The sequence below is a fragment of the Microcaecilia unicolor genome, chromosome 7 (genome assembly GCF_901765095.1).
Source record: "Microcaecilia unicolor chromosome 7, aMicUni1.1, whole genome shotgun sequence".
Taxonomy (NCBI): domain Eukaryota; kingdom Metazoa; phylum Chordata; class Amphibia; order Gymnophiona; family Siphonopidae; genus Microcaecilia; species Microcaecilia unicolor.
Genome location: NC_044037.1, coordinates 96,307,839 through 96,319,123, shown reverse-complemented (window position 1 = coordinate 96,319,123; position 11,285 = coordinate 96,307,839). Strand labels below are relative to the sequence as shown.

The window sequence follows — 11,285 nt, the reverse complement described above, 5'->3', positions numbered from 1 at the left end:
GGTGGGCCTGGGTCCGCCTGCCTGAAGTGCACTGCACCCACTAAAACAGCTCCAGGGACCTGCATACTGCTGTCAGGGAGCTGGGTATGACATTTGAGGCTGGCATAGATGGTGGCAAAAAATTTTTTAAAGTTTGTTTTGGGTGGGAGGGGGTTGGTGACCATTGGGAGAGTAAGGGGAGGGCATCCCCGATTCCCTCCGGTGGTCATCTGGTCAGTTCGGGCACCTTTTGAGGCTTGGTCGCAAGAAAAAATGGACCAAGTAAAGTCGGCCAAGTGCTCGTCAGGGACCCCCTTCTTTTATCCATTATCAGCCGAGGACACCCATCTCTCAAGCATGCCCCAGTCCCGCTTTCGCTACGCTGCCAACACGCCCCCGTGAACTTTGGTTGTCCCCTCGAAGGAAAGCAGTTGAGGGTGCCCAAAATCAGCTTTCGATTATGCCGACTTGGGCGACCCTGAGAGAAGGACGCCCATCTCCCGATTTGTGTCGGAAGACGGGTGCCCTTCTCTTTCAAAAATAAGCCTGATAATGTCATAGTTACAAATAGGTAAAGGAATGTGTCGAAGGAAGTGAAAATTCCTTTTGAAGATCTTGAAAAGATTTAAGTTGTCCTTCCTCGGTGACCGCTTGCAGAATATAAAGGAGTCCATTTTGGGTCCAATGGGTAAACACAGTGATACCCTGCCTTGGTGGTAAAGCCAGATTATCACAAAGAGACAAAAATGGTGTCACTTTAGCAGAAAAATGAAAGCGCCTACTTACCGAGCGCCAGATGTCTCTTGCTGTCTTTAACACAAGATAACAAGTTCTTTAGTGAAACACTGGCCACCGTCAGTGGGACCCCTTTTCTACGGCTTTGCTAACACATTCCTGTCAACAATTTTTGATAATTATTAGTTTGGTTGTGGAAGCATAAAATTGAAAAATGCTTGAAAAGTATTAAATGGACTATAAGCTTTTTAGAATGTAATTAAATGGTGGGGAGGTTTTTCTGCCTGTAAGAAGCTCTATTTAAAGTCTGTGAGAACACTGCTGGTTCTAGACTAGGGTCTGAGGCTTTTCCTTCCCATCTAAAGATTGTTTTTTGAAGAAAGTGTTTTAGATTTCTATATTTCTATATTGAAATCATTTTTATTGTTCTGATGGAAGAATAACAGTTACAATTCAAGAAGTAATAAAACCAACAGAACCAAGTTCTGTTCTATGGTTGATTTTCTATCACTGTGTTTTTAAAAAATGTTTTGTAATGCTCATGCCCTTCCCATGGCCACACCCCATTTGAGTCACCAGCTAGAAAATACAGGCACACATTTTATAGAATAAGGCGCAGGGAAGATCTGCACGTAAACCCACATGAGTGATTGTTAATGGCTCATTAACTAATTAGTTTGCTTGCAGACCTTGAATCCGCGCCTATATTTGGTGACCTATATAGAATCTGGGAGATAGTATCCCATTGGTTTCTTCCAAACATCAGGTCTCTGAAATGCTTATGATGTCAACATTTTCATTTAATGCCATACATTCTAACTTCCCAATCTTATTTTTTAAACTTCTGTCATTCTCAAGCAATCAATTTAAAGTATGATTTGTATTTGGATAATTTGCAATATAGAAACATAGAGAATGACAGCGGATAAAAACTATATGGCCGATCCAGTCTGCCCATTTATACCAACTGTTAAACTCTACTATCCTTCACTCTCGCTCAGAGAGGTTTTTTTTAACCTTCCGGAGCTACAGGGTACGAAAAAATGGCAATCATTTGGATAGTTGGAGTCCAGAATGTGGGGTGCCGCAGGACTCCTCACTGTCGCCTTTGCTATTTAATGTGCTAATATAATTTTTTTATTTATGCAGATGATATTTCCATTCTACTACCTGTCTCCAGTGACTGGACTACCACTCAGAATGGTATTATCAAATGTGTAAAACTGATTGAGAATTGGAATACGTCTTATTGACTGAAGTTAAATTTTGATAAACAAAATTCTTGTGGCTTGGTCCTTTGAACCTTTCTCTGTACCCTCAACAGTTCATTATTGACCTCATCGACCTACCAATCAGAAATACAACCGGATCAACATGAACATATCTAAACCTCCACTACCCAAGCTGCAAAGGGCTCAAATACAAATCAACTTATGCATCCAGCTTTTCCTACATAAGCACACAACTTTGGAACGCACTACCAAAAGCCGTGAAAACAACGTATAACCACCTAAACTTCCAGAAATCACTAAAAACTTACCTTTTCAGAAAGGCATACCCTACCGACCCTACTTAAATACCTGAACCCAGCAACACGACGAAACCAAAGAACGTAATGGACATAATCTAAATCTTCCTCTATATGATTCCCTAATGTGTTTGTTTGTTCCACATGAACCCTATTCTACCATAACATCACTGTGCAACTGTTTATACCGGAATTGGCGAATGCCTCTACGGTACTATTGTAAGCCAAATTGAACCTACAAATAGGTGGGGAAATGTGGGATATAAATGTAACAAATAAATAAATAAATTATTGACAATAATATTTTTTCTTTTGAATTTTGAACTAAAATTTTGGGTGGCTAGCGGCTGCCATGCGCTAATGCAGGCACAGCTCATTCACTTTGAATGGGCCGTGTCGGCATTGCAGTGTGACCGTCGCTAGTGCAGCTTTGTAAAAGCGGGCCTTGTTTTGTCGAGACTTGACTTTTGCAACGTTGTTTATATTGGTTGCTCTAAGTCCTTGATACAAACAAGTACAGTTGATCCAAAATACTGCTGCAAGATTTATATACTCGGCTGGTGAATTTTAATCTGCTAACCTTTTGTTTAAGGAATTGCATTGGTTGCCTATTATATATAGCTAGGGGGGGGGGGGGAGGCTGGATGGGCATTTCTGTTCTACCCCCTTACCATACAGCCATGCAGTTTGGAAGGAACAGGTGGCCTTCTGTATGGCCACACTTATTACACATATATCAAAATTTCTCTGTCACAGTTCACCTGTCATGCAGCCCAGATTGCTGCCTCCTCTCACATCAACCCCAGCATTTGATAATAACACATATGTAGTGCACAAAGTACACACACAGACCCTGGTCAGTGCCAAAAGTATCAAACTGTATTGAAACTATATACAATAAAAAACTATTTACAATTCCCCCCAAAATCATTCTCCCCCCTCAAATCATTCTCCCTTCCAAATCATTCTCCCCCCTATCCCTCCCTTTCCAAATGCTGTCGTAGCAGCTCAATAACCAGCAGCATGAGCCTGCTGTGTGTCTCCTGCTGCTCCTCCACAGAGTGTCGCAGTGCTGCCACCTCCTGCAGCAACTGGTTGACTACAGCAACCAGTTGCTGCAGGAGTTGCAGTACTGCAGCACTGTTGTCTGGAGCTGCTGGTGTGGGTGGAGCTGCTGGTGTTGCTGGGGCTGGTGGGTGCTCCTCCCCCTCCAGAGGAGGCATATTTTCACATGCCTCTGCCTCCTCCTCCTCCTGGGCCTCCTCCTGCCACCGCTGCCGCCCTGTGTATGTAACAGGATTGTCTTTGAGATCAGCACATCCAACATGACTTGCATAGTGCAGGAACTGGCTGGCCTGAGGATGGGGATGGGGAAAGATGTGGTGAGCCCTGGGCTATACCCATGGGGTATGAGATGCATGAGATGACATAACAGGGAGCCATGGATTCTGGTCTGACACAGAGTACACAGGCAGACCACACTCATTGCTCAGCAGCATGTTTGCATTATGATTTGTGACTATGGTTGGCTGACCATTTTGGGTTTTTGTTTCTTTGTGTTTTTTTTGGGGGGAAGCACATAACTTTAATATGAGGCAATGACATCCACTAAGAGTAGGACCTCAGGCAGGAATACCATGAAACAGTATCCACCCCAGAAAGGGGGATACAGAAGTGAGGCATGTCATCTCATTCATCTCAGAGGAGGTTAGTTGGAAGTTGCAGCCACACTCATGGGAGGGTAGCTTCAACTTCAGGCCTTGATCTGGGACAGAGGTGTTATGACTTACTAGTTGCCTATTAGCCACATGGAAACTGATATTGTACAGGACATTTGCATTATTAAATAAATACATTTACAAATGCCCTGATCATGTCAGGGCTCTCTCTCTTGGTTCAGCGGAACCTCTGCTGGAGGGACTCGAGGTCCCTCCGAATGCCAAATCTTCTGCAAGATATAAGCTTGTACACCAGGAGGCATATTTTCAAAGCACTTTGGGAGGCTAAGTTCCATAGGTTTCTATGGAACTTTGGGAGGCTAAGTGCTTTGAAAATGAGCCTCCAGGTGTCAGGGGATGGCCCTTCTTGCCTTCACACAAATTCATTTGGAAATCAAAGAGACTCACAGCACTGATTGGGGGGGGGGGGGGGGGGGGGGAATGGGATATTGCATTGGTACAGATGATGTCATTGAGGTGGACGTAAGGACAGAGAGTACCGTTTGTGTGCAATATTGTAGGGATGTGGGAATGTTTTTGCTTTCTAGTACATAGATTCTATTAATGAATGTGCATGTGCACATATCACTGATTACCCTTGAGTGCAGACTACAGTTTGCGCTTACATTGCTGAGGTGTAGCTACAGGAGGGGGCCCTGATAGCCCAGGAGGGGGGGGGGGGGGGAAGCAAACACTTACTTTTCCAACCTGTCCCTTATTTCAGCCCAGGCTTGGATGGATAAAGTCCTGGGGGGCAGGTGGTGGTGGTGCCTGAATAGAAGTGTTCTGTGCTTGATGCACAGCTGCAGGAAGTATGAAATTTCAGCTTTGCTGAAATTGGGCTCTCTTCTCAGTGCCATGTTTCTCAGTGAACAAGCGTTGGAAAGCGTGCATTGCCTTATATGGACACCCATGTGTGATGGACGTCCTTACATGCACAGCTCCATATATGGATGACCATCCCATATATGGACAGGTCAGTACATATATGTCTTGGCATCTATACTACTACTACTACTACTACTACTTAGCATTTCTATAGCGCTGCCAGGGTTACACAGCCCCAAGTTTAAACATGGGGAAGGACAGTCCCTGCTCAAGAGAGCTTACAATCTAAAGGTAAAAACTATGTAGTCAGTGTAGGTATCAGGAATGGGAAGGTGGTTAGGCGCCAAAAGCAAGGGAGAAGAGATGGGCCTTGAGTAAGGACTTGAAAATGGGCAGGGAGGGCGCATGGCATATGGGCTCAGGAAGTCTGTTCCAGGCATAAAGTGATGCGAGGCAGAAGGGGCGGAGTCTGGAGTTAGCGGTGGTGGAGAAGGGTACAGAAAGGAGTGATTTGTCCTGAGAGCGGAGGTTACGGGTGGGAACATATGGGGAGAGGAGGGTAGAGAGGTAATGGGGGGCTGCAGATTGAGTGCACTTGAAGGTCAATAGGAGAAGCTTGAACTGTATACGGTAGCGGATCGGGAGCCAGTGAAGCGACTTGAGGAGAGGGGTGATATGAGAGTATCCCTTCGCTACACCGTTTCCAATTCTACTACAAGAAGCAGAGAAGAGAGAGAGAGAGAGAGAGAGAGAGAGAGAGAGAGAGAGAGAAGGGGGGGGGGAAATAAAGTGAAAGAAACATTTACTTATCTTCTTATGTAGAGCCCGGGATTCTGGGCTTTGTTGGTTACTTGAAAGAGAAAATAAAGTAGGAACAAAGAATCAGTTGTTGTTTAAGATAAAGTAATTCAATAAAGCATATTTTGCTATTAACCAGAGCTCATGTAGGCAATACTTATTTGATAACAGTTGAAAGGGGGACTCATTGATTTAGTGGCTTAGCAAGGGGGGGGGGGGGCGGGAGGGGCGGTCCGCCCTGGGTGTCAGCTCAGGGGGGGGTGCTCCCTGCCAGCTCCCCCCCTCGGCGCATCGACACCCCCCGACCAGCTCCCGCACCCTACCTTTAAAAAGAATGTCGGAATCCGAGGCGAGGCGCAGCCCCTTGCGCCTGCCCTGCACGTAAAAGAAATGTGGACCGTCGGGCCTTCCCTTGCTCTATCTGTCCCGCCCTCCGCTGATACAACTTCCTATTTCCGCAAGGGCGGGACAGACAGAGCGAGAGGAGGCCCGACGGTCCACATTTCTTTTACGTGCAGGGCAGGCGCGAGGGGCTGCGCCTCACCTCGGATTCCGACATTCTTTTTAAAGGTAGGGTGCGGGAGCTGGGAGGGGGGAGGGGGTGTCGATGCGCTGAGGGGCGGGGGGATGTCATCGTGCTGCACCCGGGGGAGGGGGGGGTGCAATGGCGAACCACCCCGCCCCGGGTGGCAGCCCCCCTGCTACGCCACTGCATTGATTGCTTCTGTTATTATTTACTGAGTTATCTGTCATGAGAAAAGAAATTAAACTGATGGGAATTTCAGCTGAATCCCTTCTTTTAGCACTGTATATGCATTATTTTAACGTATTTAACATTTAAGGATTTTAAGTTAATTTATTTATTGCTTTAAAAACAACCATTTATGCACTGTGAACTTTATATCACATTTCACATTCCATTCATGTAAGAAGAAACCAAAGGAGAGGATAAACAGCATACAAACCAAGACAGAAACAAAAAGAAAGCAACACTGGGCCTTCAGGATTGAGATAATCAAAGTCCTTCTTTATTATGAAATTGACCCGACACAGGCCGTGTTTTGGCGCACAAGCGCCTGCATCAGGGGTCAAAAACTTTTTGTGCCCTACAGGTCTGCTTGTGGACATAAAGGATATAGATAAACAATACTGGAAATGTTTCCTAACTGTACAAGTCAATCTGCTTATGCTTCAGAATGCTGTCGATAGAAAAAAACGCCAAAAGTCGGTTCTGAAGCATAAGCAGATTGACTTGTACAGTTAGGAAACATTTCCAGTATTGTTTATCTATATCCTTTATGTCCACAAGCAGACCTGTAGGGCACAAAAAGTTTTTGACCCCTGATGCAGGCGCTTGTGCGCCGAAACATGGCCCATGTTGGGTCTATTTCATAATAAAGAAGGACTTTGATTATCTCAATCCTGAAGGTCCAGTGTTACATTCCATTCATGTAACATCTGAATTTTGAGGTTAATAATAAAGGAACTGTTAACATCTTAAAGTTCTGATAAGTGCTTTTATCCAGTATTAGTTTATATTTCCTTCAGTTTGTCTTGGATGAGGTTAATGTTTCTGCCCTTCCTCTCTGGAATTTAGCATTTGCGCCAAGGTCATTGCCACTAACTACATTCTAGATAAATTAGGAGGGCATTTACTGAAACAGAAGAGGAAGCCAGTCACTCTAACTTGCAGTGTTCCCCTTCTCACCATGCACACTTTTTCTGTATCATGAGTCACTAATACCCATTGTTCAGGTGCAGTTTATCCATTGTAATCTCCCCTTGAAGCATACAGTACTAGAACTTCTAAAACCTCTCAGAGCTACTTAAATCTGACCTTTAAGAGGCTCTTCTGGATGGTTCTTGAACCGAGACTATTACCTCTTTGACCCTATATGATGGTTTTATGATATAAAAAATACTTAATAAGAACATAGCGTATGGATAACCATACGTCCACTGATCTTATCAGGATTATTTCATATGAGTCCTGAGTCGTATTGAAGTAGAGGTTACAATACATAGATTAAAGGATGATTAGAGAATCTTGACACATGCATTTATGCACCCCTTGTGTACATAAATGTAGAATAATAGCACTTATTAATGTATGTGGACATGTACCCATGAAGGTGCTAGTAGGGTACTTAAACACTATTCTTCAAATATCTGTGTAACTTACATAGCACATATTTGCACGGGGGATACATAGGGGTAGAGCATGCATGGGGTATGGCTGAGGCTCCCACTTGTGTGCATAATTTACAGAATGCTGTCAGTGTTGTGCATCCCTACTGCATATAGACACCTACCCATATGCCTGCTGTATAGGTGGTGTAACTACAGGCACCTAAATGTTAGCTTTGCCAATACCAGGTTATGCTAGTATTCTATAATGGAACCTGGGAGCCTAAGTTCTGTTATAGAATATGATCCTACTGCATGGCCTTGGGGCATCTAAATGGAGGTGACCAGTTTACAATTGCCTCTTTAATGCATTAATGTATGGAAATCCCAAGTTAATGTTTCTCAATTTCCTTTTTAGGAACATGAAATGCATCTGAGAAATCAAACCTCAGTGACAGAATTCCTTTTACTGGGACTCACCAGTGATGCAAAGACTCAAGTTTTACTCTTCCTACTGTTTCTGGTTATTTATCTAATCACCCTAACAGGAAACTTTCTGATTATCACTGTGGTCTACATAGATTCTCAACTCCAGACTCCCATGTACTTCTTTCTCAGTAACCTTTCCTTTCTAGACATGTGTTACACAACCATCATTGTCCCCAAAATGCTGGTGAACTTTCTGTCCCAGGAGAAGACTATTTCATTTGTTGGCTGTGCTGCACAGATTTTAGCTTCTTTGTTCTTAGGTGAGACAGAATGTATTCTCCTGGCAGTCATGGCTTGGGATCGATACATGGCCATCTGTAACCCATTGTACTACAATGTCATTATGAACAAGAAGACATGTTATTATATGGCAGCTGGTGCCTGGGTTTGTGGGTTAGCAATCTCTGTGGTAGATGTTGTGTTTACTTTCCATGTGTCCTTCTGTGGCCCAAACACAATTAACCATTTCTTCTGTGAGGTACCAGCCCTCCTTCGTCTGGCCTGTACAGACACATATGTTAATGAGGTGGTGATATTTGTGGTCTGTGTGATAACATTAGTTGTCCCTTTTAGTTTAATTCTTTTCACTTATGTTTACATTATTGTCATTGTTGTGCATATCCCTTCTACCACAAGACAGAACCGCACTTTCTCCACTTGTACCTCTCACCTGATGGTTGTAATGTTATTTTATGGAACTGCCATCTTTATGTACATGAGGCCTAGAGAAAGTTACTCTCCTGAGAAGGACAAGATGATATCTGTGTTTTACACAGTGATCACTCCCATGCTGAACCCCATAATTTACAGTCTCAGAAATAATGATGTGAAAAGGGCATTGAGAAAAGTGAGATGCTTGAAAATGTCCACCTGATATAACAGGATGACATTTCCTGGGCAAGACAGTAAAAGAAGCTTACTGAGTTGCTTGAGCAAGGGAGTAATATTACAAACTGTGCACTTTGTTCCTCTGGTATCCATAGAGAAACAAAATTTCAAAACACAGTTCAAACAATGCACAGCCAATTGACAGTATCACCATGACACTTCTCTCCTCTTTAGAAATCCTCCCCACTATTACTCTACCATGATAATGTCTTCAAATGGAGTAGTTTTATAGATACCATGATAATAACGGATCTCATTCAAAAACCAAGTTATCTTGTAGCTTATCGGAAATTCTCAAATTTATTGCACATGTTCATCTTAATATTTGCATTGTAAATATTAAGAACACATCCTTCTTGAGATCATAAGACTCAATAAGGAGCAGTTATCTGGGTACAGCTGCAGAAGCGCATCCTCCTGAAGAGGAACTCTGTTCTTCTCTTTAATGAAGTCAACTCTGTGAAGACCTCTTTTTCAAAGAATTTTCTTCTATTCTCACTAGCACGTTCCTGAGATGTATTTATTTATGTAAAAAACTTATATACCACCTATAACTAGATCACTGTCTAGTATAGGAAGCCCATGAAGTAGTTTTCCACACCTGATGAGCTTACTCAGTTCAAGACTGAAAATACATTTTTGAACACAGGAATAGGTCATCTCCATCGCAACTGCCCTCTTACAAAGATCACCTCTGATTCGCTACTACTGAGGATCCTCTTTGACCCTCAACTTATACTATCTTCCTAAAGTTCTAAAGACCCTACCATTATGCCCTGGCCATCTTCCATGGAGGAGAGCCAATGAAGAAATAAAGCAAGTGGGGAAACCTTGAACGGCATGGCACATGGAATTCTTTCCAACACCTATGCATGCATGTTTGTGTGTGTATGGATCTGTATTGTCTCTGTGTGTGCCTTTGACCTGGAAGGGAGAGAGGGAGGGAAATTTGACTGTGGAAGTATCCAAATACTGTGTTGTTTTAGATAGAATAATAAAATGAAACTATGTGTGATAATACATCAAACTATCAGATATCAAAAGATGGGTTTACAATTTATTTTCAGTACTTAATATACCACAAGTGATCCCTGAGGCAACTATGCAGTTTACAGTTTCTATTACAGGTACTTTGCACTGTCCCTAATGGACTCACAATCTAAGTTACATATTGTACCTGGGGCAATGGAGGATCAAGTGACCTGTCCAGGGTCACACAGAGCTACAGGAAGAATTGAACCTGGTTCCCCAACATCTGAACCCACTGCCAACTGTCAGGCAGCAGTGGGAATTGAACCACTTCTCCATAGGGTACCTTTGAAAGGAGAGGATAAGGGTGAGCTGATTGCAACAATTCCCAAATATTTTGTTGTTTTGGAAAGAATAATGAAATTAAACCAAGTATAATAATATATGAAACCATTAGATGTCATTGTCAGTAAGAAGGATTTTACAGTTTATCCACGGGGTACCACTATCCCACAGAAACAGATATTAGTTGGCAGTACACATAGCAACCATTAAGAAAGCTGTACAGTTTAGCAGAATTTGCAACAAAGAAAATGGAGTTAAAGTTTAAAGTGGAATATAGGGAATAACTCAAAAATTGTCACAGATATAATAGGTTAGTCCAATAAAAAGTGTATCATCTACACCTTGTTTGTTGATCCTATTTTTACATATCTAAGAGGGGAATTTTTAATAGGATGTCTAAATCTGACTTTGGATGTTTTGCTAAAAACATCCAAAAATCCAGTAAGGAATATGGCCATTTTTGAACCTGAAAAATGTCTATCTTTTTGTTACGAAAATGGTCATATGATGGATATTTTCTAGATGTTTTGTGCTAAGTGTGTCTATCTTTTTGAAGATAGGACCCGACGTGGTAAACTTGATTAGGAACTGGTTGACGGGCAGACGCCAGAGGGTGGTGGTTAATGGAATTCACTCGGATGAGGAAAAGGTGAGTAGTGGAGTGCCTCAGGGATCGGTGCTGGGGCTGATTCTGTTCAATATATTTGTGAGTGACATTGCCGAAGGGTTGGAAAGTAAAGTTTGCCTTTTTGTGGATGATACTAAGATTTGTAACAGAGTGGACACCCGGGAGGGAGTGGAAAACATGAAAAAGGATCTGTGGAAGCTAGAAGAATGATCTAAGGTTTGGCAATTAAAATTCAATGCGAAGAATTGCAAAG

At 42.8% G+C, this 11,285-nt stretch overlaps 1 protein-coding gene across 1 annotated transcript; it reads left to right on the top strand.

Moving 5' to 3' along the window:
* Nucleotides 1-8,140: 8,140 nt before the first annotated feature.
* On the top strand, nt 8,141-10,777 carry LOC115475054 (olfactory receptor 2D2-like). Its single transcript, XM_030210791.1, has 2 exons — nt 8,141-9,049; nt 10,715-10,777. Exons 1-2 carry the CDS (start codon nt 8,141-8,143, stop codon nt 10,775-10,777), a joined length of 972 nt encoding a protein of 323 aa, XP_030066651.1.
* The last annotated feature ends 508 nt before the right edge of the window (nt 10,778-11,285 follow it).